The 27,314-nt window shown below is 42.1% G+C and overlaps 1 protein-coding gene across 11 annotated transcripts in view; it reads right to left on the reverse strand.

The window, feature by feature from the left end:
• Positions 1-2,720: 2,720 nt before the first annotated feature.
• Elf2 (E74 like ETS transcription factor 2) overlaps positions 2,721-27,314 on the reverse strand; it is an 89,443-nt gene continuing 64,849 nt past the window's right edge. For 8 of the 11 annotated variants that reach the window (XM_037206578.1, XM_037206581.1, XM_037206582.1 and 5 more), the window contains 6 exons: positions 17,914-18,027; positions 15,992-16,165; positions 12,005-12,091; positions 7,055-7,247; positions 5,295-5,654; positions 2,721-4,428 (listed from right to left, as the gene is read on the reverse strand). In XM_037206578.1, the coding sequence (XP_037062473.1) occupies positions 3,804-4,428; positions 5,295-5,654; positions 7,055-7,247; positions 12,005-12,091; positions 15,992-16,165; positions 17,914-18,027 (1,553 nt within the window). In that variant the 3' untranslated portion in view covers positions 2,721-3,803. The remainder of the gene's footprint in view (positions 4,429-5,294; positions 5,655-7,054; positions 7,248-12,004; positions 12,092-15,991; positions 16,166-17,913; positions 18,028-27,314) is intronic. The other 3 variants (XM_028873329.2, XM_037206579.1, XM_028873332.2) reach the window with 3 other exon arrangements.

Genomic DNA, 27,314 nt, shown 5'->3' on the forward strand with positions numbered 1-27,314 from the left:
ATAGAATGGCTTAATGAGAAAATGTGTGCCTGGGGTAGTTCCAGCAAAGAACCGGGCGTGGGTAGGTGGCGTTTCAAGAAGATGCCATTGACTTTAATGACAATGGTGTAATGAAATGCACATTTTACCAACTTTGGCCCACATTAGCCTAGGCTGACCTCAACTCTAGCTTCCTGAAATCTCAGCATTCCAGAAGCAAGAAGATGATTAGTTTTCTGACAACCTGGACGCCATAGCTAGGCCTTATCAGAGGCAAGGCATACAGAAGACACCATCAATAGGACTTGGAGTACATCTAGATGTGAATGACAAGGTATCTGAGACAGCTACAGACCCCTGGGAGAAGCTATGGCCTATTCATACTAAAGGGGAGAGAAAAATACAGCACTCAGAAGAACTACGATGTGGCAATTCGAGTGATCTAAGATTTAGGGTGAAAATCTAGTCTAGACCGAGATTTGGTAGAAAAAAAACATGACAACTGAAGAACAGCTGTTACAATGAAATCACTTAATAAGCATTTGGTAGTGTCTGCTTGTACATCAGACTTAAACTTTTATTCCTCCAACTCTTAAAAGCCCTACAGAGAAAGCCTTTGTTGGAAGTCAAAACCAGATCAAGAGAGGAGCCGTTTAGGCATGTCATGGAAAACCAAATTACTTTGGGAAGCCAACTAAGGCACAGGATGAGATGGGGAAGAGGGCGCTGAAGTAAGGGGCTGAACAGAAGGCTCACAGGCTAAGAGCATTTGCTGCTCTTACGGGGGACCCAGGTTTGATCCCCAGAACCTACATGGCAGCTCACAACTGTAACTCGTTCCGGTCTCCACAGCCACTGCATACTGTGGCACACGTACATAGCTGTTGAGACGGCTTGATAAACAGGTAAAGGTGCTTAGGACTAAACCTCATGACTTGAGATCTATCCCAAGGACCCACATGGTGGAAGGAGTAACTGACTTCTGAAAGGTGTCCTCAGATCTTTCAAATAAATTGTTTGATTGGAAGCTGGGCTATTGGTGAACTTCAGTGAGCAACTGCAGGATCTCCACTGAAAAATAAATGGTCTGATGGCGAAATGGAACGATCAACTGTTAACTATTAGACCATTAGACCAAGGGTGTGTGAAGGGGAAGTGATGCTTATGAACAGGAGGCATCTCCTTCTTGGAACAGACAAGGATGTTTGCTGAAGTGAGATCCTGTAGCAAAGGGTCCAGCCCAGGTGTCTCTGGAGAGGTCTCTTGGTTATCTGGAGAAGGGTGGTGACTGAAGTCTGGAACTGCTCCTGGGAAGTGATCTAAGGAAAAACACAGGCTGTTCACCACAGTGCGAAGGCTGGAGTTTGGAGGATACAGTGGCATCAAGCTATGGTTTTGTGGCTTTTCTCCCAAGAGTGCCGGAGACCAGAGTGTGACCTCATTATATTGACTCATAGTCCAAAGACAGAGCTCAGAAGCTCTAGTTACATTTGCAAGTTTAGGTTTTAGATGTTTGAAACTTTTTCTGTTGCTTTATTCTAGAATAGAGTTCAAATCACAGAAGAAGTATCTGTTACAATTTAGCTGTTAAGATCTTCTTAGCACAGGTAACCAAAATCTGTATATGCTTTGTGTGGCTCAGGACTTGGGTCCAGTCACGTAAAGCCTTTTGAAAAATGAGTTTTATAGAAGATTTGACCAAAAGTTAACTGCATGGTATTGATTTTGAAAGATGAATATTTAGGAAATGTTTTAAGAAGTAGAGTTTGAGGTTAACTCTCAATGGGATAAGAAATTGACCTAGACTCCTTATTTTTAAAAGTACCATTAGGTAAGTGTGTGGATTCGAAAAGGGGGGATGTGGCCAGGCGAGACGGCTTAGCAGAAAGAGTGCTGGCTGCTCTTCCAGAGGACCAGGTTCAAAACCCAGAGGGCGGCTCACAAGCATCTGGAACTCCAGCTGCAGGGGGGTTGACACCTCCTCTGGCCTCCTGGGGCATCAGCACAGTGGAAAGTGTACACAGCCACACACATCAGACAAAACACTCATACACATAATTTTTTTAAATCAATTTAGTTTTTTTAAAAAAAGGTTAGAAAGGGAACTTTTATAAAAATCTTTGCTGATATAAGTAGCATCGTGTTAAATATACAATGGCCAAAAAATATTGAACAGTTCATCTAAATTTCTAAAAAGATAGACGACAACTTTCTATTTGTGGAAGAAAAACTAAGATGTCGAGGAGGTCCTAAGTATGTGTGACACTAAGTCATTTGTGTGAGCCTCAGCCTTTACCTGGAGAGGCTGGACCTCAGTTTCTACCCATAAAACGGTCTGATGGAAACAAACGGTATGACTGGAGGTGACTCAGTGTGTAGGTGAGGGGCCGGCACACGCCAGGCAAGCATTCTGCCACTCTGCTGAAAGGGCTTCACGCATAGAAACCCCTCAGCATGGCCAACTAAAACACTGCATTTGTTAAGGAGCCGATCATAGCCATAAAGGAAATGGGGATGTGCGGAGAGCCACCAACCCTTAGTACAGTGGGTCAAACCAGAGCAGCATTTCTTCATGTAGTGAATCAGAAAACACCCACTGCTTAGCTAAACCTTAGTACAATGGGACAGACCAGGACAGCATTTCTTCATGTAGTACTTCAGAAAACACCCACTGCTTAACTGAAACGACACCCTGTACCGGCCTGAGAGCACTGTGAGAAATATCACCAGAGACCGAAACCACCAGATAAATTTCACTTCTATATTTCAGAAAACCTACTTGAATACACTTTGAAACAAGAGTACAACAAAATAGAATATACTTCAAATGTTGAATATACAAACTATTATAGTTCAAATCTGAACACTGGTACTTTCCCTCTTACACGCCAACTAAAACAGAAAAAGGAGGAGGAGGAGGAAAGAAGGGAGAGAATGAGAAAGGAAACCAAGAGCAGGTAGGAGCGCTACCTGACGAGTTCATGCGGAGCCTGGAGTTCAGAATGACAGGGTTGATACTGCGGTGTCTGCAAGACGCCAGGGCCGAACTGAACGACGACGCGGTACGTTATAGTGAAGGGCCAGAGCCAACAGTCAATTTCCTCACAATTAAGAAACCAACAGACTTAAACTACCATATAAAATGTTACATGTAAATTCTATAACAATACTGTGCTAGGTACAAGATTTTTAAAATTTTTTCCTTTAATAAAAAAGCTTTACACAAACAAGCCATTAGCTTATTTCAAGAAAGAAAACTGAAAATTAGTCTAAGGCCTTTGTTTTAAAACAGCTTAAGCTATATGATATATATATTCAAAAACAAAAAATAAAACAAGAAAACGCACTAGATCTTTTTGCTATCCTCTCCTGGAGCTTTTGGATCCACTCAGTTCATATTCTAGAATAGCTATCTTAGCAGAGTCTTCACATAGCACCAGTTAAGTGAGCACTGTGCCAACACAGTGAATTTGCTGGTATGCATATAAAACGCATCGAGAATTGCTCTATGTAACAATGACATCCCCCATCCCAACCCGCCCCACTGAAAACTATGTAACCTCTTCCAGGTGTTAGTGTTCAACTCTTAGTGTGACTTGATAGTGTAGTGGGCTGCTTGGTCCCTTTCAGTCTTGTCTTATGGAGGGTTCAGTTGTTCCTATTTTAAGAGGCAGTTTTCTGTCAGCATCTCAACGTGTAGTTCACTTCCCACTGAAACATGGGATAGGTGACTATTTCCAGTAAGTCGAACTGCTTTCGTCTATGCACAATTGTTCACAGTCCTCCTCCGCTTCTCTCCGTGACTCCCTTCCGACACTCACAGTTCATTTGTCACAGGCCACCAGTCCTTCGGTTTTCATAGTCACAGGAAGGGCAATGGCAGAGGGCGCGCTGACGACCACGACGTGGGTTACTGTCTTATTCCCATCCGCGCCCTTTTCCTCCACCAGCTGCAAAGTTTTCACGTCATGCTCCTGCTTTTTGGCCACTGCTTCCGATTTCACCTCTGGCCCTTTTATGACCGCACTAATTACTCGAGGAGGAGTCTGGCCGGAAGCCTGTTGAGCAGGCACAGATAGTCTCATTACAGGAGTGCCATGGGCTATGGAGACGGGGGTAAGTGCTCTCACGGCCAAGGGGGCTCCGACAATGTTAATGCTTCCCGACCCGGTCAGATTGGACTTGGTCTGCAGTTGACACTGTGCAAGCTGGGTGGCGGGGATGGTGATAATTTTGGCAGGCTGCATGGTGATCTTGTCTCCACTTTCAGCAGAGGCTGGCATCACGGTCGGGATTGTCTGAATGACTACTTTTGGAGAGGTGGCTGTCGTTGGGCTGGTGCTGGTTATTAACGGTGTGCCGGCATTGACGGACTGAACTGCCACAGTGGAAATCTTCTGACCCAGTGATGTCATCACCACGGGAACCTGCATCGCCACACGGACTGTCCTGGTGGATGAAAACCAAACAAGTTGGTTATGTTCAATACTAAATTAAAAATGAGTCTCACGTTTAAAAGTAAATACAAATCAAGCCAGGCGGTGGTGGCACACGCCTTTAATTCCAGCACTCGGAGGCAGAGCCAGGCGGATCTCTGTGAGTTCGAGGCCAGCCTGGGCTACCAAGTGAGCTCCAGGAAAGGCGCAAAAAGCTACACAGAGAAACCCTGTCTCAAAAAACAAACAAAAAAAAAAGTAAATACAAATCCAAAGGCTTAAAACCAGTGCTTCCAACTTTGACAGTTGTAGTAAAGTTGAGGAAAAACTCTCCCAGCTCCCTACTGGGACTGGACCTGGCGTCTCCCGCATGCTAATCAAGTGGCGGACTACTGAGCTACAGCCCCAGCTTTTTGAGGCAAGGTCCTGCTGACTCACTGCCAGCTTAGAACTCACTCTGTAGCACAGGCAGGCCTTGAACTTGTGATTCTGCCTCAGCCTCACAGTACTTAGGACTATAGATGTGTTCCACTATGTATAGCTAAAAGTATATTTTAAAAAATCCAACACTTAAAAATTTTTTTTTTTAATTTTATGTGCATTGGTGTTTTGTCTACATTCATGTCTGTATGAGGGTGCTGGACCCCCTGGAACTGGAGTTACAGACTGTTGTGAGGTGCCTTGTGGGCGATGGGAAGCGAACCCAGGTCCTGGAAGAGCAACCAGTGCTCTTCCCACGGACCATATCTCCAGCCCTACGATGCTTGTTTTCCAGTGTTCACCCAGCCTTGGCTAACAGAGATTAAACAAGCACAGCTCCTCTGTCCCAAGGAGCATCCAAATACTGCTGCACTGTGTCAGAGTGAACCGCCTCCTCACCTGGGAGCTGCCGCCGCCACGGACGCTGTGCTGGGAGGAGACCTGGAGGAAGCGTCGTGAGCAGGGGAGGTGATATTCACAACTCGGGCCACCCCTTTCTCGGCTCTGGAGCAGTTCAGAGAGGAGCTTTTCCCGCCGCCGCCACCACCGCCTCGCACCGAAGTTGCCGCTTTCAGGAGACTCTCGGCAGACAGTGACACTCGTTCTAAGGACTTCTCATCAGCGGCTGCGGCCAGGTCTTCAGTGCAGGGCTCGCTTTTGTCGTCATCGATGACTACTATGTTTTTGGGCATATCCTTGAACTGATAGACCAGCCTCTGCCCTTCAACCTTGGCAAGGATCCCCCTTTGGTAGTAGTATCTGTGAGAGGAAAAACAGTCGATCGTACTACCGCCATCACGGGAAAGCCGGCACTGACAGACATTCTCCTCTGGAGATGAGCACTTCTAAGATTATTACAGAGCTGTGAGGAAATGAGTTGCTATGCCGTGCCACAGGCCCAGATGGTTAACACTGACTGTCCATCTGACCAGGTCTACAAGTACTTAAGAACTAACTCGTGGTTACAGTGTGGCATGGATGACCCACTGAAAAGCAGAGGCAAACTAAGTGCCCACCTCCATCTGTGTCTGGCTGCGGAGGTGACGCCCGTCCTCCCACGGTCAAGGTCCCGCTCTTCCTGAGCTGCTTTGGTCACATCAGACACGTGGCTGACGCAGCTCTGGAACCGTGATGTGGACAAAGACACTGTGGCACTGCGGACTGAAGGAGACTTGCTACTAAGAGGAAAGGGCTTCATCTCCAGCACCGCACCGCACTACCTGTTTACACAGAGCAGGCTAGCTTCCAACCCTAGACTGATCCTCCTGCCTCCACCTCCCAAGTGAGGAGATCGAAGTCTTGTCTCTCTTTAGAAAAGCTTAGCCCAAAAACAGGACACTATTGATACTACAAGGAACTGTTATAAAAACAATCCGACTTTATTCGGAATAATCACCTCAGCCATGTTTAGTAGAGATGCAATCTGTGGTATATGTGAACACTGTCACCAAAAAAAAAAAAAAAAAAAAAACCATGATGTGGAGTGGCTCCTGCCTCAAGTTAGGAGAACTGATGCAAGTTCAAAGCCAGGCTGATTACAAAGCCCAGCAGCTGGCTACATGCAAGCTGTTCAAAAAAATAAACGCAATAATGCATACACTGGGATTTAATGGATTTCTCATACTGCCCAACACAACAAAAATTTTTCGTTATCAAGATAAAGTCATTTACAACGTTTGCAGGAACTACAAGGGAATTAACTTTGAAAAGGCATTTCATTTAGGATTTCTTATAGGATCTCACTGTAGTCCAGGCTGGCTTCAAACTTACAATGTAAAGGAGAATGACTGAACTTCTTATCCTCCTGTCTTCAATTACCACAGTAGAGACTGCAAGGCGTATGCCACTACATCCAGTCTAGGTTGGATGTTTTAAAGACCTACAATGTAACAATTTCTATTCCAGAACCGTCCTAAATGCAGAATCCATTTTCAATAAATAGGAGTTTTCCAATACTGAAATTCTGCATGTAGACCAAACCTTTCTTTCTTCCATCTATTTCCAAATCTAAGAAATTCTTCTAAATTGTTCACCAAAATTAGAAGTTACATTAAGGGATTTTTTTTTTTAAGCTTTCCTTTAAACAACTTTAACAACTAACAGACAATCTAAACAGACATGTAAGTTCTATTTGAAAACCAGCCCATGTTCATTCTCACCTCAAAGCTCGTCCCATAGTTTCATAGTTCATATCTGGTTTGTTCTTATGCTTTCCCCAAAGCTTCGAGACAGCCTTTGAGTCCACAAGTTTGAATATGCCCTTTTCTCTCTGAGTCCATTTAATGTACCTGGGACAAGTATTTTTATCTTGAAGTAGATCTAAAAGAAACTCCCACAGATAGGTTGTGTTTCCTTTAAAAACAAATCAAAAACAATGACAGGCATTAATTTAAAAATCCATTAATATGATTAACTGTAAATAAAATATCCTGATTTACAATAAAAATCCTAAATATACTTATTTGCTGTTTCTTTTTGAGACAAGGTCAGCCAACCTGAAACTTGCTATGTAAACCAAGCTGACCTCGAACCAAGACCTCTGAGTAGCTAGAGTTTTCCTGCCTGGCCCACAGTCAGGACAAATCTTTGTCACCCACCAGTCCCACAGCCGCTCAGACCCAACCAAGTAAACACAGAGATTTATATTGCTTACAAACTGTATGACCGTGGCAGGCTTTCTTGCTAACTGTTCTTATAGCTTAAATTAATCCATTTCCATAAATCTATACCTTGCCACCGGCATTTTTACATGTTGCTTGTCCTGGCAGCGGCTGGCAGTGACTCCTTCTGCCTTCCTATTCTTTCTTTTCTCCTCTCTGTTAGTCCCGCCTATACTTCCTGCCTAGCCACTGGCCAATCAGTGTTTTATTTATTGACCAATCAGAGCAACACATCTGCCATACAGAACATTGCTGTGGGATGGTCTATATGTCAAATTGCTCTGATTGGTCAATAAATAAAACACTGATTGGCCAGTGGCCAGGCAAGAAGTAGGTGGGACAAGGAGAGAGGAGAGTTCTGGGAAGCAGAAGGCTGAGGCAGAGAAACTGCCAGCTGCTACCATGACAAGCCGCATGTGAAGACACCAGTAAGCCACAAGCCACGTGGCAAGGTATAGATTTATGGAAATGGACTAATTTAAGCTATAAGCACAGTTAGCAAGAAGCCTGCCACGGCCATACAGTTTGTAAGCAATATAAGTCTCTGTGTTTACTTGGTTGGGACTGGAGGGTGACAGAGATTTGTCCTAACTGTGGGCAAGGCAGGAAAACTCTAGCTACAGAACATCCCACAGCACCTCTGCTTCCTGAATGCTGGGATTAAAGGCCTGCACTATGCCCAGACTATGTGTCTGTTCTTAAAAATGTATGCACTTCCACAAGAAAGCTGATAGAGGCCCTAGATTCTATACTGTCATGTGTCCTGTATCCAAGGCTTCAGGCTCAGGAGAGGCAATAGCATAATGCTTAGTATAATACAATGCTAGGCTGAATGAAACAGAGTCTAATTTCTTACTTAACTTATACAGGTTTGAACTCTGAATATAATCATCTGTACTTGTTCTATATTCTATCCCAAGTCCCTTCAAACTCATTAGAAGCACTAACCAGTTTTGCTGTTACCAGTGCTCAGGGAGGGTCTCGGAGCCCAGATTTCCTATTTCTACACAGTGTACCCAGTACTGTGAATATAATAGATCACATCATTTCAGTATATGTAAACATGCCAGTTAGATGTGCTTACGCTCTAGTCCTAAGATACCTGTTCCTAAATACAAACAGGAGGAGGAGGATGGACCACTGAACTAGGCACATATTTATAAAATGTAACTCCAACATTTGTCGTGGATCACACTATCAGCAACATCAAAAATGAGGGAATACTAAAATATCTCTGCAAAACAAAATGTCTACACTTGAGGCTGGAGAAATGGCTCAGTGATTACAAGCTCATTCTGTTTCCAGAGGACCAAAGTTGGGATCCTAGCACCCTTATCAGACAGCTCAGAACTACCTACAAACTCCAGCTCTGAGACTCTGATGCCTCTGGCCTCCACGGGCACCCGCACTAATATGCACAGACCTACAGACATTACACACATGAATAGAAAATAAAAACAGCATCTTGCTGTGGATGACTGATTGATAAATAAAGTGCTGATTGGCCAGTAGCCAGGGAGGAAGTATAGGCAGGACAAGCAGAGAGGAAAATTCTGGGAAGTAGAAGGCTGAGGCAGAGAGACGCTGCCAGCCACCATGATGAGAAGCAGATGTTAAGATACCGGTAAGCCACGAGCCCCTTGGCAATTTACGGATTAATAGAGATGGGTTAATTTAAGCTATAAGAACAGTTAGCAAGAAGGCTGCCACAGCCATACAGTTTGTAAGTAATATAAGTGTGTTTACTTGGGGGGGGGCGCTAATGGGAGAGACTTGTCCTGACTGCCGGCAGACTGGACACAGGAAAACTTCAGCTACAGCATCTACACATATCTATCAACCCAAGTAGAGAAGATTGGATCTCTGCCTTGAGGAATTGACAATTTGGGGACGGGAGTAGAAGACAAGATAGACAACGACGCATCATCAGCTGGAAACAATGTAAGACAGATCACAAGGCAATGGTAACCAGGTCTCAAAGGAATCACAGGAAACAGTGATTAACATTTCAGGAATGGTAAGTCGTGGAAGACAGTTAAAACATGCATAAAAGGGGGATCTAGCAAGTACAATAAATAACTTAATCCCAAAAGGAAGAAAAGGACTTTTTTTGTTGTTGTTCTTCGAGACAGGATTTCTCTGGGTAGCTTTGCGCCTTTCCTGGAACTCACTCTGTAGCCCAGGCTGGCCTCAAACTCACAGAGATCCGCCTGGCTCTGCCTCCCTAGGGCTGGAATTAAAGGTGTGTGCCACCACCACCTGGCTAAGATTGTATTTATCCGTTTCCATTGGAAAGGGGGAGAGATCCAGCACTTTGCAGTCTGTTCTCCTCCTGCTTCCTGCAGCACCTCTAGGAGCGGGGTCCTTAGCCGATGAAAGAAGATGAGAAGGCAACGTCACACTTGCTCCTCCTATCCAGTCCAGGACGCCTCTCCTAACGATCCTTCACTATCCTGGGATGCAGACCTTCAGGAGAGGCTTCCAAACCAAACCTAACCCCTGCGGCCCCATCTCCAACCCAAACACTGGCACTTCATTTCCACTCAGAACTCCCTTCAAAGTCAACAAACTCGTTAACCGCTCACAGCTGATCACAGTATGCATCCCTTGGCCAAAAAAGGCCAGCCTCCTCAGCACCACCTCATCATCTCTGAAGCAGCACTGCATCCCCATCAGAACCTAGCAGCCCTGACCCATGCACATCATTCAACCACATCAAACATGCAGCTGGGCCACTCTTTTACAAGCAGGGGGTTATTAGATCCTATGACAGGACCAGGAAAAGTGAGCAGAGACTTTAACAAGAATTTAAATTATTCTGTTTGTTAAATTAAGTAGACTCATTAACATCTGTAAGGTTATCTTTACTCTGTCCAAGTTCCCATTCCCAACTTAGTAATTTTAAGGAAAGCAGAATTCAGACATGGAAGCTTTCACAGGACTACTGCCTATGACAGACACTTTATCTTGAGTTTGCAGAACAATGGCTAGAGTTTGAACACAGCTTTAACTGTAACTTTAACCATATCATAACATCTGCTTCAAGTTTAGACTAAATTTTAAGTGAAAGTGACGAGGAGTTGAGGATGTGGCTCAGAAACAGACCGCCTGCTTAGTGTGCAAGGCCTTCAGTTACAGCCCCACCACAAAGCAAACCCACCAGAAGTAATTCCTACTTACAGTCTGACTTTCCACTTACTAGTTACAGATTTACTGTGACAGTGTAACTTTAATGTTTGCAATATTGCAATTTGGGGGGAAGGTCTAATGGTAACCCAAACTGACCTCAAGCTCTCTAGGTAGTCAAGGATGACCCTGAATCTTTGATCCTCTTGTTGGGATTACAGGTGTGCACTACTGTGCTACTTCATGCTGGAGAACGTGTCTACTGGGTGTGTACCAGGCAAGTCTTCCTAACGGCTGCGATACATCACTTAGCTTCTCAGTATACATTGAAAAACAAAAACCTAACCCACTGGAAATGCACATGACTAGGGGCAGACAAGGAAGTGAACGTCAGAAACCTGTCCCAAACTAAGAAAGATCGATGAAATTGGAGTTTGTTCTTTCTTCCTCTTAGATATAACTAATACCAAATTTCCCTGTGGAGTTATTAGGCACAGTTTTCACTAGACTTACATAGTAAACCTATTAAAAATAGGACAAATTTAAACATATTAATGAAAGATTTAAGACTATCAATCTAAAGACATTGACTTATTAACCAGGGATAATTTTGTTTATGGGATCTTCAAACACACCAAATAAGAAAGCAGAAGATCTGAAGAGATGGTTGAATGGTTAAGAACTCTGACTGCTTTTGGAGAAGACCTGTGTTCAGTTCCAAGCACCCATAACTGCGTGTAACTCCAACTCCAGGAGATCTTTAAAAAAAAAAAAGAGAGAGAGAGAGAGAGTTGGGTGTGGTGATGCACACCTTTAATTTCAGCACTCAGGAGGCAGAGCCAGGTAATCTCTGAGTTCCAGGACAGCCAGGGCTACAACAGAGAAACCCTGTCTTGAAACAAAGAAAAGAAGTATGTATCAGAAGGCCACAGGTAGCTTAAATGTCAGAGCTTGTTGCCAAGACTGATGACCTAAGCTCAGTCACTAGGAGCACACAGTACAGAGCTGTTGGCTCACAGATTGTCACCCGACTCTTCTCTTCAAGTGGCTCAACATGAGGATAAGTGCTATGATAGGAACGTCCCCTAAACAATGGTCCCTAGAAACAATGTGGTTGGCACTGTCCTGTGGACACTGCCACTATTCATCTCTTTGAGACATAGCTATTTTGATAAGTTCCCCATAATGCTGACCCACACCTGATTAAGAAATACTGAGAGATGGGACTCCTATATGTACATCTACTAAAAATAATCCTTCTTACAACTGCAAAAAATGTCACCAAAACCAATCTTATTCCCCAAATGACCCTCCACAAATTACCTTTTCCTTCTCTGGCTTTCTTCTTGATTCCTAACTCAGGAGACCCATTGGAAACTGGTGACTGCTGGGTCTTTGGTTTGCGGCCAACTGGAAAAATAAGACAATGAAACCATAAACTAAAACAGAAATAATTACCAGACTCTATAAAAACACATTCCTCACTAAACTATACACTAATGTGCAGATTAAAACAGTCACTGCCAAGGAGGGGTGGCACACACTTATGAAAAGCTGAGAAGAAAGATTCTAAAATCAGCCTGGGTCACAGAGTGAGTTTAAAGGCCAGCCTACTCGGTGTAGCTCAGTGGTAGAGCACTGGCCCAGCAAGCATGAAGCCCTGGGTTCAATCCCTAGCACATTCCTCTCCCTCAAGAAGACTTGTGTGGGGCTGGAGAGATGGCTCAGACGTTAAGAGCACTGACTGCTCTTCCAGAGGTCCTGAGTTCAATTCCCAGCAACCACATGGTGGCTCACAACCATCTGTAATGAGATCTGGTGCCCTCTTCTGGCCTGCAGTCATACATGCTGTATACATAATAAATAAATCTTAAAAAAAAAAAAAAAAAAAAAAAAAAAAGACATGTGTATGAAAGCTACTTGTAAATGGAGCATTAAACACTCCTGCAATTTTAAGTAAAGCAGTGAGTAGAAACTTGACTGTACAAAGTCAGTAACTTCTCTAACTTCAATTATATGGTCAGAGACAGCCTCAATCGGCTACCTTTTTGGACTGCTGTCCTAGAGATCACTAAGTAGACCAGGCTGGCTTTGAGCTCAGAGATACTACTGCCTCTGCCTCCGAGGCCTGGGACCAAAGGGGTGCACCACCACACCCAGCTGTTAGAAAGTTATTCAGTATGGTTGGGTGGTTTATTTGTAGTATATTTATTTATACTCTTTAAGAGCTTCATACATGCATAGAAAGTATACTTTGATCACACTCTCCCTCGCTTCATGCAGTTAGAAACAATTTTACCTACTCACTGCAGAGGAGCTGATCATGGGAAGCCCTTGAGCTCAAACAGAACATTAACACCATTTATATCGTGAGCCAGACAGTTCACCAAAAATTTAAGCTGAAGTGTTAAAATTTCCCCATCAACTTGCAGATACACTGTAAATGTTGAAAAAAAGCAAACAACACACTCTTCCAAGTGATTATGTCCAATGAATGCATGTACCATTCACGTCTGTCCTTATTTCTGCCAGACAGCAAAGACAGATGAGCAAGGGCTCGACGTCAACACACTAAGGGCACATGGGAAATGTTCCATGGGTCCTTGGGAAAAGTAAGGTTAGGGTGCTAGCAAGGTGGCTCAGCCAGTCCATGGAGCCCAAAAACCTGAGCCCAATCCCCAGAATTCACATAAAGGTGAAAGGAGGACCAAAGCAGTTTCCTCTAAGTTCTGTATGTGCACCCCAGCACACACACATCACACACAATAAAATACCTTAAAAAACCTACAAAGACTATGTGTTCAAATGCACATAGTAACAAAAACACACAGATAATGGCCTTCTGACTGTCTCGCAGACAGCAATAAACACAGAATTGTGTGTATGTTTAATGTCTGATTAGTATATATGCACTGCACAGAGTAATGGGTTTCATTATCACATTCTCATACATACAGTATATACTGATCCACACTACTCTTTCGAGCCTCCTTCCAGGCCAGGTCCTTGTCCCTTTCCCCAAATTGTCCCCCTTCTATTTCCATGATCCAGCATGGCCTAAAACTGATTATCCCCCTGCCTGAGATTATAAGTATATGTCACCTCACACTGTTTTATCACATTTTGTTTTCTTCAGTCTTAGTTCCCTAAGAGAAGACAATGTTTGTTTCCCTAAGTCTAGTTAATTTTGCTTGCTCCACTCATTTTTCTGCAAACAAGATTCCCCTTTTTCATGGCAAAATATTCTGGTGAGTGTGTATAAATCTCATGTGCACATACATGTATACACACATATACACACACTGTGGTAGTATGAATGCAATTGGCCCCAATAAGCTCAAAGGTGTGGCTTTGTTGGAGGAAGTGTGTCACCATGGGGTCAAGCTTTTGAGGTTTCCTATGTAAAGATTCCACCCAATGTCTGAGATTACTTCTCGTTGCCTTCTGATCAAGATGTAGCCAGCACCACGTCTGCCTGCATGCCACCCCGCTGATAATGGACTAAGTGGAAGTGCCACCTCAGTGAATGTTTTCTTTTAAAAGAGTTGCTGTGGTCGGTGTCTCTTTGCTGTTATGGGATGGAATTCTTTGTTTAACTATGTGAAGATGTGTTGCTTGTGTTCATGCTGTACTTGTTTAACCACATAAAGACCTTGCCTGCCTAAGGCACCTGACTGGCATAATAAAAAGCTGAATGGCCAATAGCTAGACAAAGGACAGGTAGGCAGAGCTGTTGGGCAAAGAGAAAAGGGGAATGAAGTTGGGTTGGTAGGGAGGCAGGGAGGATCTGGAAGTCATTTCAGGAGGGGGAAAAATCAAAATATATTATATGAAAAAAATTTTAATAAAAAAGAAAAAATTACCTGCTGTGGGATGATCTGTATGTCAAATTACTCTGATTGTTCAATAAATAAAACACTGATTGGCCCGTGGCTATACTTCCTAGTATAGGCGGGACTAAACAGAGAGGAGAAAAGAAAGAACAGGAAGGCAGGAGGAGTCACTGCCAGCTGCCGCCATGACAAGCAGCATGTGAAGATGCTGGTAATCTTCACATGAGCCACATGGCAAAGTATAGATTTATGGAAATGGGTTAATTTAAGCTATAAGAACAGTTAGCAAGAAGCCTGCCACGGCCATACAGTTTATAAGCAATATAAGTCTCTGTGTTTACTTGGTTGGGTCTGAGCGGCTGTGGGACTGGCGGATGACAGAGATTTGTCCTGACTGTGGGCAAGGCAGGAAAACTCTAGCTACAATTACCCACTGGCATGTCACACCATGGCTAGCTTGGTTTACACTGTCCACAAAAGGAAGAAAACATACTATGTGTGTTACTTGGTAGTTCTGGGGTGTGTGTGAGTGTGTGTGAGTGTGTGTGTGTGTGTGTGTGTGTGTGTGTGTGTGTGTGTGTGTGTGTGTGTGTAATCATCTCAATACTGGGGAGGCCAAGGCAGGAAAATGATAAATTCAGAGACAGCCTGAACTATATATAAATAAGACCTAACCCAAAAATAATTCAAAAATCTAAAAAGCAAGTTTGAATGAAACAAGCAAGTTCCTCTAAAGAGTTTACAACCAGGAAGAGAGACAATTGAGGGACTTTGCTTCTTTTGGGGACCCAGCACCTGCACCTTTAGAGCTTAAATGCAAACATCTTTTTGAGGGTGTGTGTGGCAAGCAGTACCGGGGGTGGAACAGGCCAGGCAAGTGCCCTATCATCATGATATCGTCAGCAACTGGGAATTATTTTTATTTTAGATAAATACTAGACTTATTTGCCCACTGGCCTTCAATACTAGATCCTCCTGCTTCAGGCAGTATCACCAGGCCTGACTATAAACGTCTTTAAGCAATATGAATATTAAAGCCCAATCTCTTTTATTTTTTTTCAAGGCAGGGTTTCTCTGTGAAGCAGTCCTGGCTGTCCTGGAACTCAGAGACCTGGGTTTAAAGGCATGCACCAATGCTTGGCTTTAAAGCCCAATCTTTTTTTTACCTTGTGTCATTTTTTTATTAAGAAATTTTTTTTTTCATTTTACATACCAACTGCAGATCCCCCTCTCATCCCTAAAGCATAATCTTTACATCTCAATTTGCTGTATTTCTGAGTCTAGTTAAGATAACATCAATCCGCCAGGCAGTAGTACTCAGTACTAATCCCAGTACTCAGGATGCAGAGGCAGGCTTATCTCTGTGAGTTCTAGGACAACCAGGGCTACGCAGAGAAACCCTGTCTCAAAAAACAAAACAAACCAAAATAAAAGATAAGATGGGAAAGACTTCTCATATTTGATCAGTATCCCCGACCTTTTTTCTTTCTCATTGGTTCGTGGCTGTCTGGTGAGGTGGGAATAGGCGAGGCGTCCATTGGTTCAGACTCTTCCGTTGACACCTCCACTACAGTCTCCGTAATGACATCTGGCCGCATGGCCGCATGGATAAACTCTGGAGTTGACAGACAAGGAGGGACAAACACTTCCACTATAAAAAAGAAGTTGAAAAGTTACAATTTCCCACCCCTGTTATAGTTTCTTATGTGGACAGGCCAATATTTAGAAGAGGTGAGGTTTACAGAATTATCCAAAGCAAGATAAGAACTTGTGCCTGAAGAAGTCAAGTTACAGCATATCCAAAACTATCTAAAATAAAGGACAATCATTTTGACAGTTAGGAAGGCAACCTCTTTTCCACACTTTGAGGTCCTTTTTAAAGAAGGTTTTATTTTTACTTTTTGTGTGTGGAGGATTTGCCAACATGTTTATACACTTGTGTGCCTATTGCCTCCAGAAGCCAGAAGAGGGCATCAGCTCCTCTAGAATTGGAGCTACCATGTGGTGTGGAAACCAAACCCAGGTCCTCTGCAAGAGCACAGTGTTCTTAACTCCTGAGCCATCTCTCCACAACTCCCTTGAAACTTCTAGGTTAATTATAGCAACATTTTACATGATTTTGACAGAGAAAATTAAAAAATAATGGTCCTTTAATAATTATTTTCATTGCACATATCTATCATCCATTAACTTGAAAATACAAGGACATGATACAAAATTTAAAAACTTATAAGTTCAGTACAAAATACAAATTTTTTTCATTTTAAAATATGAGAAAGGGACTAACTGTTCATTTGAGGACAATAAATATCATTTTAAGTCACTAAAATAGTACATACAGATTGCTATCAATACATACATACAATAGATTACATACAATAATGTTGCTTCAACGTCCCTCACACATGCTTGAGTAACCAGGATAACACATTTCTATTTCAAATTAGTAGATCCAGATACTGTATCCTAACATGGATCAATATGCGACCCAATAATGCCACCGCTTATTTCTCATGTCCTTGAAGAATGCATTGGATCCTAATGCAATTAAAAAGATGGTTGCAGGAAAAATGAAAAATGGCTCAGTGTTTAAGAGCACTGATACCCTTTCAGGACCGAAATACAATTCCCAGCAACCACATGGCAGCTCACAACCATCTGTAACTCCAGTCCCAGAGGATCTGACCCCCTCTTCTGGCACCCATGGGTATCAGGCATGCATGCACACAGTGCAGAAATGCATGCAAGCAAACACCCACACATACAAAATAACCTTTTAAAAATGGCTGCTGTTAGCAACTAACTGTACTTCCTGTACAATGAGTTAAAATCAAGACAAAATCAAGTAAGTACAACACCACTATTAAAATCAATCTGCAAGGAAAAAAAAAAGAACCTTATTTCACAAGCTGAAAGGAATATGAAATAAATTCCTTTCCCTCTCCCATGGCCAGTTCCATGTAGTTAGTTACTGCCTGTTGATGAGTGAGTCAAGGATTGAAAGGCTACAGGAAGCAAATTGTCCAACTTGTCCTACTCTCAGGGACTACAACTACCTACAATTTACTCAGAATCAAGAAAATAAACATGACAACATACACAGCTGCTTAGTAAAAATTTGTGGGCATTTTCTGCATTACTTATTAGAACATTAAGCACAGTATTTAAGATTTTAGAGCCTTCGCTGGGCAGTGGTGGTGCACGCCTTTAATCCCAGCACCCAGGAGGCAGAGTCAGGTGTATCTCTGTGAGTTCAATCAAGAGAGGCACCAAAGCTACACAGAGAAACCCTGTCTCGAAAAACCAAAATTCTAGAGTCTTCCCCATCAATTACTGATATCAGTCTTCATTCTAATGGAAACAATGTATCATTTAGTATAAACTGGACAGATCACATACCAGGACTTCTGGAATCCCTCAAGCAGGTAGGAGATTCCATATGAAGCAGGGCTTCAGCAGCTTCAATTGTCTTGTCTGTACAGTGTGCATTACTGCCATGAACGGACGCTTCCACTGTGGAAAACAGACACAAACAACTTAACATCGTTACTGAATATCAACATCCTACACAAGCCAAGGGGTACTCATTAACTACTTACTAAGTAAGAAAGAATACCAAAGCTAACGTCTACGCTGTGTAAAGTGAGTGTTGATTTTAAAAGCAACCAATAAGCCAAGTAATAGTGTCACATTCTCCTAATCCCGGTACTTGGAAGGTTCCGGCAGGGAATGGGGTTTGAGGCTACCCTGGGCTATATATAGGCAGGCCCTATCTCAAAATCAAAAACCCAATGAAGCTAATTAGAAATTACTGAGAAGTTCCTGGATCTTAACCAAAAGAAAACAAAGAAAGAACCTTGAAATATGAAATTTGCATCCATTTTAGACCACAATCACCTGGGAGAATCGTCCACAGGGGCTGGGGAGCAGGGAGAGAACCACCACCCTGTAGGTCAATTATGTCATCCCACGCGCTGTCTCTAAGCTGGGGTAATATGATTGCCAACAGAAACCAGTTAGAAGCACTTCTGTTCTAAGCAGCCTAATGAATTGCCTCAATTTTTATATAGTCTCCTGTGAGTGGACAATCGCCAGGCAAGCCATTAATTTTACTGTCACAACACTTCCTAACTTTTTTCACAGTAACAAGTTCTTTTCAGAATGTCAGTGGGCTTCGCTGGGTTTTCCCTAAGAAACGGACATGTGTGGGTGGATGGATAGAGACAGATGATCTTACCCGGAAGCCGGTTCAATTCAACTGCTCTTCCTATCTCTCTTACATGTCTTTCATGCTCTCTATCAAATGACTGGTGAAACAATGAGGTACTCAGACAGAGGTTTGCACTTGCAGGTCTAACAGCAGGGTTCTTAGACTCTGCCACTAAGGCAATCCACTTACTCTCCAATGCCTAAGTTTCCGCTTTGACAGAGCAGGACAATTTCCACAAATAGCTGTGGAAACCACATACAGTGCCTGGCATGAAATGGGAATTCAGTATGATGACCTCTCATTCCTGTAAAAGGGTAAGCTTTGCATTCACAACTGGTTTTGTTTCGTTTTCAAATGTTGAGGATCAAACCTAGCACCTCCCACATTGCTAGACAAGTGCTCCACCTCTAAGCGGTATATCTAGCCCCAGATTTTCCATATAACACGTGGATTTCTTTTATGTATCAAGTTAAAAACAATCCCATAATCTTACAGGAGAATTGTCAAGAATTCATTATCTTAGTCGTACATTTATTTCATACTCTGACTTATTTATATACTGAATAATTTATGTGATTAGAGGTTTTGAAACATAAATAATAAATTTTCATCTGACTGTTTTTCTGAAGATGTTCTCCTAAGGAGCTGCTGTGACTGTCCCTAGTTTCATAAAGCCATGCCAAATTCACAAGTCCAGACACGAATCTTCTAAAGCCTGTCTCAAGAAACTTGAATCGTAAAAAGAAAATTTTTTAGAGCCTCCAAATTCACCAAATGCTAAAACCTCAGCCTTTAAAAAGGAAGTCATTTGGGGAGCATTTGTTTTAAAACTTCAGGCCTCTTTGAGCACCTGTTCCACACCGTCCACACGCTCAAGCTAGGTACTCGGGTCTCTCCAGCTGCTCTTTCCATTTATGGAAATCTGCTCCCAGCTAAATGGACTGGGAGAGGCAGCCAAACCTCTAAGTAAATCTATCTTTAGGTGACCCTGCTTACTCTTATCTGCAGCTTCTGTGAGGCAAAGGGTTCACTCCGCTACTAGTTCAGCTTTAAAAACTTGGTCTAGAAGACACGGCCAATCTTGAGGGTGTTCTTCACAGGGCCTCCTCTAAGACTCACAGACACTAACAACCCCCAGGAAGCGAACTCTCAGGGTTAAACATCAACCTGGGAGCCATCCTCTGTAAAGCAGGACTGGTGCTGTAATTTAGCTGGTGTCTTAGGAGCTATTAATAAACTATCCTGGGTAAGCTAATTCCTTATGTAATATTACGGAGATATACTCTACAAACTGCATGGTACTACAATTATAGCTTCAAGTATTTAATAATCAGAGGGCAATAAAACTACAGATTTTAAAAATTTAAGTTATAAATAACAACTACAAAAATACTTGTGTAACAGTTGTATATTGTGTGCCCTAAATTCTTAGGTAGCTTGGGGTGCATTTTCAAAATCATTAATTCATGTTAAGTTCATGTTACTACAAATTAATCTTGATTCTGTTCTGCTCTGGTTTGTTTCTTGAGATGGAGTGTCATGTAGCTTAGGCTGGCCTGGAACTCTAGACACGCAGAAATCTTGAACCCCCAATCCTCTCGCTTTTGCTCCCTAAGTGCTGAGATTACAAGGGTGTACTACCACACCCAATTCCAATTAGGTTTTTAAAGTGTATTTTCTTGTTTCTACTTCTGACCCCAAATTTCTCTTCCCCCTAAAATTTAACAAATTATAACCCAAAAATATTTGACTAGTACTTTAAATAGATAGCCCTAATTTATAAGTGCAGCCAGGCTGTATCACCTGTTTCTCAGGTGCTGAGTGCTGGGCTACAATCTGAGTTCTGTGTCTGAACAGAGCCTCTGCCTCCTGAAACTTCATGTTCAGAGTGCCGTCAAAACCCAAAACCAAATGTAAAACAATCTCATAGCTCTGTAACTGAACGGCCTCTCAAGAGAGTGGAGCAGAGTACTTTCTACTTTAGAAGCTTACCGTGTTCATCTGCAGCTCCATGCTAATAAAACCTAAAAGCCTGGTGTCGGATGAGAAGTTCCAGAATATTCACCCATTCTATAAAGGGAGGAGAATCTAGACTTTGTTGACCTAAGTCAACAGGTGACTTTCTAAAATAATCTTTCATAGCAGAAATTTAATATCTCTCTAATTCTGTACTTTTAAAAACTTCAATGCTGTTTTCTTCAGCTCAATAATTAAAAAATTAAAACTGCAGCCAGGCGGTGGTGGAGTGTGCCTTTAATCCTAGCACTCGGGAGGCAGAGCCAGACGGATCTCTGTGAGTTCAAGGCAGCCTGGTCTACAGAGCAAGATCCAGGACAGCCAGGGCTACACTGAGAAACCCTGTCTCAAAAATAAATAAATAAATAAATAAATAAATAAATAAATAAATAAATAAATAAATAAAATAAAACTGCATATTTCTAAAGATATAAGTATCAATTTAACAGTGCCTTGCAATAAAAGCAACATCTGTAAATAAAATTCCTTCTTACTACTTTCTAGACATGCATGAAATTTATGGCAGAAAAGAAGCTACTCAGTTTAAAAACAGGAACAAACTAGGAAGTAACTGGACAGGTCTCATTTTCTAGCAGTTGAACTCCCGGCCAAGCCTCCCTCAAGTAATGTATCAAATATATTTCAGAGCGATTTAATTCTGAGCACACAGCCATCAATAAGCATGGTTGTGCTGCCATTTACCGTGGGTAAATATGCCCGCTCCAGCTCCATCTCTAATCAGCTGGTGTTTGTAGTACACTGCTCCAGACTCTCAACAGCTGTTGTAAAACACCAAACTTGGTAATCAAGTCTGACAAGAGGCCTACCTCCCAGCTTTGCAGGAGAGAATGCTGGCAAGGGATCTAGTTCATAACAATGTTCTCGAGTCAGAAATAAACTTTACTAGCAGTGGAGTTTGAGAGCAATGGAAAAATGAGAAATACTTCATTAGGTGTTAGTGGTTTTCTCCTAAACACAGCACCATAAACTAGTATTTCCAAGGTCATCACTCAAGCTCTGCACTGACTGACCACATCCCCTAATACTCAGAGCTCCAGTAGGGACAGAGCAAACCACTGCAATGGAGAAGAGAGCTGAGATCGTTCCCCTTAACATCTGTCTCCCTTGACCTTCAATCAATATAGCTTTGTAAGTACAAAGACAATGAGAATTACTTTCTAAGCCAGTGTTAGCCAATTAAATTCAAGCCATAATTTAAAATTTTCTCATAGCCACATTTAAAAAAGTACAAAGGTGGTATTAATACCTTTTTAAGGGGGGAGGGGATGGTGTCAATCACTGAGCTACATCTCCAACTAAAAGTATTACCTTTTGTTTAACATAATACATCCAAAATACTGCTATGTCAGCATGTAATCAATATAAAGAACTTTCAAAATTGAATTTTCCAACCAGATCTCAAGTACTCTATACCCACAGGTGGATAGTGGCCATTACACCAAATGACAGCCTAAACCCATTCTTAAACTTAACTTTGGTCAGAAGACACTTCTGCATTCAAATTATTGAGAATCTCAAAAAGACTTTGGGTGAAAATAAGTCTTATCTACAGATAGTTATTGTAGAAAAATAAAACTTAGCCAGGCATCGTGACTTCATGCCTGAAAGCCCAACATTTAGGAGCTTTAGTATAACCAGCATGGGCTAGCACAATAAACAAAAAAGTAAACAAACCTTTAACTTCAAGAATATTTACTCATTTATAATCATATACATGCTACTTAAATATGAATATATGTTATGAAAAATAACTAAAATAACTCAGTGGCTTTATAAGTGTGTATATGTTATGTATACATGCATGTATGTATGCATGTATGTTTTGGGTATATATGTATGTGTTAGAGGTGGGGGTTCATGACAGACTGAACCCAGGGCCTCATCTATGCTGGGCAAGCAGTCTACTACTAAGCTATAAATGCTGTGGGATAATGCTTTTTCTACACTGGTTTAATAAAAATGCTGATTGGCCAGTAGCCAGGCAGGAAGTATAGGTGGGATAAGCAGACAAGGAGAATACTGGGAAGAGGAAGGCTGAGTCAGGAGACGCCAGCCATCCAGGGAGCAGCATGTACTGGCACACAGGTAAAGCCACGGAACACGTGGCGACATATAGATTAACAGAAATGGGCTGAGTTTAAGTGTAAGAGCTAGTCAGTAGTAAGCCTGAGCTAGTGGCCAAGTCGTTTTAATTAATATAAGCCTCTGTGCATTTACTTGCGGGACAGTGAGTGAGACATTTGTCCCAACCTTAGGCCAGGCGGGACACAGGAAAACTTCAGCTACACTATATCCTCAGCCCTCATTCATTCATTCATTCACTTTTGTTTCAGACAGGGTATCATTTAGTTTGCCCAGGCTAGCTTTGAATTCACTACATAGCTTATTTAAGACATGAGCTTGCAATAATCCTGCCTCAGTCTCCAGAGTAGCTGGGATTACAGACTTGTGCCACTAAGTCCAGCATGCTTTTTTTTCTGGGAATCTTTAAATTTTTTATATTTTTCCTGTATACTTGTAACACTGAAAGGCAAGTATTATCTTTCAATATCATGAAAAATATTTTGACTTTCTAGACCCCCAGACAGCCTCCCAGAATGTCTAGATCAGTGTGCTGTCTGCCTTTCTCTAACTTTTTTTGTTTCTTCCTTTTCCTTCCTGCCCCTGCCCCTTGGTTTTTCAAGACAGGGTTTCTCTACATAACCCTGGCTGCCCTGGAACTCGCTCTGTAGACCATGCTGGCCTCAAACTCATGAGATTCACTTGCCTCTGCATCCTGACTACTGGGATAAAAGGCGTGCAAGACCACCACCCTGCCCATTATTTGTTTCTAAAGAAAAGTGCTTTGTTAATTACTGGTTGACCGTATACCCTGACATTACAATTCTTTTCCTATACTGGAGATCATATCTAGGACCTTACTACTAAAAACCATACACTCCACCCCAGATGTTACTTTTAATGTGTGTGTACACAAATATACACACGTGCTGTGGTGTGTGTGGGTCAGAGGACAACTCTGGAGTCATTTATCTTCATCCATCTGCATCTGGTTCCTAGAGACTGAACTCAGTCTCCAGGCTTGCCTGGCAAGCACCTTCACCACTCAGTCATCTGGCCAACAGCAAGGTAAGTCTCTGGACAAAAAAACAAAAAACAAAAAACAAAACCAACTAATGCCATTCTTTTATTTTTATTTCAATACATGGTACCTACTTTTCCCTTCTCTCTCTCTCTCTCTCTCTCTCTCTCTCTCTCTCTCTCTCTCTCTCTCGTTTTTTTTTTTTTCAAGACAGGGTTTCTCTGTATAGCCTTGGCTATCCTGGCTATCACTCTCTCTGTAGACCAAGCTGGCCTTGAACTTAAAGACATCTGCCTGCCTCTACTTCCAGAAGCTAGGCGTAAAGACATATATGCCACCAACAGCTGGCCCTACTTTTTCATATAATGTTACTTTTAATGATTTTCCCCAAGACTGAGACAGTAATATCCAAATCTGAACTTCTGAAATGCTTTGGAGTTTGCATATGCTGACATCCCAAAATCTAGAAAGCTTGGTAAGTGAAATACTTCTGTCCGAAGTACTATGGGAAAGAGATAACCAACCTTTACTGGATATTCAGACATGAGATTTCTTCAGTTTTAAATTTCGTGGTGAACACTGACCAAATACATACACTGTTCTGTCCATGAGGTAACTAGTGCTGATGTGGTGTCGCAGTTGGTAAACTGCTTGCCACGAAAGCAGGAAGATCTCAAAGATACCCAGCACCCAAATAAAGAACTGGGTGCTCAATCCTCAGTACTTTGCCAGTGTTACAAGCAACTATAACCCCAGCAGGGAAGCAGAGACAGGAGGATCTCAGGACTTCCTGGACAGCCAGCCTGCAAGCTCAATGAGAAGTTTTGTCTCAAAAAAGTAAGGCAGGGTGACTAAGATGCCTCCTGTCAACCTCTGCTTTCCACATGTACATGAATTCACACACAGAGACCATCCTGTATGTCCATAGACAAATTTCCTCTTTGTCTAAGAACTGCACTGCAGCCAGGTGGTCACGGCGCGCGCCTTTAATCACAGCACTCAGATATCTAAGTTCAAGGTCAGCCTGGTCTACAGAGTGAGTTCCAGGACAGCCAGGACTACACAGAGAAACTCTGTCTTGGGGGACGGGGGGAGGGGGGACAGGGGGGGAGGAAGGGGGCACGGAACGGAGACTGGTAGAGTAAACTCTGATGACCTCCCTTCTCAAAAGAAAAAAGAAGTTAATATCAGCACTCAGGAAGCAAAGGCAAGTGGATCCCTGTTGAGTTTGAGGCCAGCCTTGTCTACATACTAAATTTAAGGACAGCCTCAGCTACACAGTGAGACCTTGCCTTAAAACAAAAAAAAGGAGGCAGGAAGGATGGAGAAAGAGGAGGAGGAGGAGGTGGTCAAGGATTGCACACTTCAGAAAAGAAAGCAGAATCTTTTCAACTGAAAATCTTCTCCCAAATCAAAACAGTGCATACATTATATGTTCACATAAATAATTAGGAAAGTAATACTGTCAGACAATTGTTTTTCCCTCATTAATCTATATACACATACACACTCACTCATACCAGTACTGAGCCTCGTGTATTAAACTACATCAAATACTGCTAAGTTTTCAAAGGTTGGCTAAAAGAAATTAACATCTATGACATACTCACATGGTGTATTTTCTAAAATTTCCTTTAAAAGCAAGTCCTACATCTTTACCTTTGCATTAAATGTGTTGGACCACTCATACTTTCAGAGCTTTAAAAGTCCTCAGAGGTCACTCACCTAGTCATGTGCTAAAGAGGGTAGGAGGTTAAGATTAAGGTTAACTAGGACATAGTTTTATTGATAGCTAACTAGAGAACCTCAATTCTCGATTCCATGGTTCCTGAAGCAAGTTTGTGAGTTTGTAGTCCTGGCTAGCCTGCCTACCTCTGCCTCCTCTGTGCTGGGATTAAAGAAGGTATCACCATGCCCCACCCAAATGCAAATTTAATAAGAATATTAAGTCTTGACTACAAAACATTTTTAATTTTAAAATGACACCAATGTGATACACGTTTATTTATTTCGTCCACTTAAACTCCTAATAGCATAAATATTAATAACTAAAGGACTGTATGTATAAAACTTAAGTTGTAAATAGGGAAGGTAAAGCAATATATCCTGTAGTGATATAGCAGTGATCTTATTAAGTGATCTATGGTTTCCTAGAAGCAAGTTATACTAACATCATTCAATTCCAAGCTTATTCTCTAAATTCTTCCCAAGTGTCAGTCATTTTACATAATCATCAGGAAATTACTGCAATCGTTATAGCTACTTTTCATTTGTGTATTATATAGATTTTCATCTGCTTGCCTATGTCTAATGACTTCTTTCAACGAGATAAAGAGATCAGTACATCCACTTACTCATAAAATGTGCAGACGTTGGGGTTGGGGATGTAGCTCTGTTGGCAGAGTACGTGCTGAGTCCCCGAGCACACAGCTCTACCACTAGCATTCAGCAGGTGGAGGCAAGGGATCAAGGCTAGCCTCAGCTACATGGAAAGTATGAGGTCAGTCTGAGGTACATGAGACTTTTGTCTCAAAAACAAAAACTAACAAAAAGTTGAAAGGTTATGCCATTAAAAACTGTCAGCAATAAAAAATTTAGAATCATAAATTTTTTAAACCCATATTTCCTTCTCCAGTTTTGAACTCACTGAAATAACTCTTGAGTATATCAGCAAATCCTCTTAAGTTTCCTTCTAAAAGCCTATAGGGACCAGATTATACGAACGTGAAAGGTGAAATAAAATAATTATGTATAAAGCAGTCTTTCATAGCACATTGTGATTTAAAAACCTTTAGTTGTAAGATTTCTGTAAGTAGTGCTCAAAAATCAAGAAGATCTGGAAAATGATGTCTAAAGTCTCAGAAAACCAGCATCAGAGGTTTTCCACGGTGAGCACTTGCCTAGGCCCTGGCTCAGACACCTGGCACCAGCATCAGAGGTTTTCCACGGTGAGCACTTGCCTAGGCCCTGGCTCAGACCCCTGGCACCACAAAACCAGACCGCCTATGAAAAGATAAAAACATTTATTTCCAAAGACTAAATGTAATGTGCACTCCTAGCAAAATACCTACAGGCCACATTCAGTTTTCCTGGTAATTCCAAAAGCTCACAGAAAGAAACCTTCCACTGGCAGAATTAGGTCCTCTATCTCGACACGGTTTCTCAGGGTTCTGAATGAAGAAACTGTGCTATGGTTCTCTCAAGTACTCACATGCACTGGAAATAACATCATTAGGTTTAGTTATTAAAATGTTGCCTGTATTTATACGCACCATATGTGTGCCTAGCGTCCATGAAGTTTAGAAGGGGGGTTGTATCCCCTGGAACTGGAGTTCCAGATGGTTGTGAACGTGCGTGCTGAAAACCAAACCCCGGTCCTGTGCAAGAGCAACAAGTGGTCTTCACCCGTGAGCACTTCTCTGGCCCAGAAATGTAACTATCTCTAGAATTGTACACATTCAACACACCCCT

This window comes from Peromyscus leucopus, chromosome 6 (genome assembly GCF_004664715.2).
Source record: "Peromyscus leucopus breed LL Stock chromosome 6, UCI_PerLeu_2.1, whole genome shotgun sequence".
Taxonomy (NCBI): Eukaryota; Metazoa; Chordata; class Mammalia; order Rodentia; family Cricetidae; genus Peromyscus; species Peromyscus leucopus.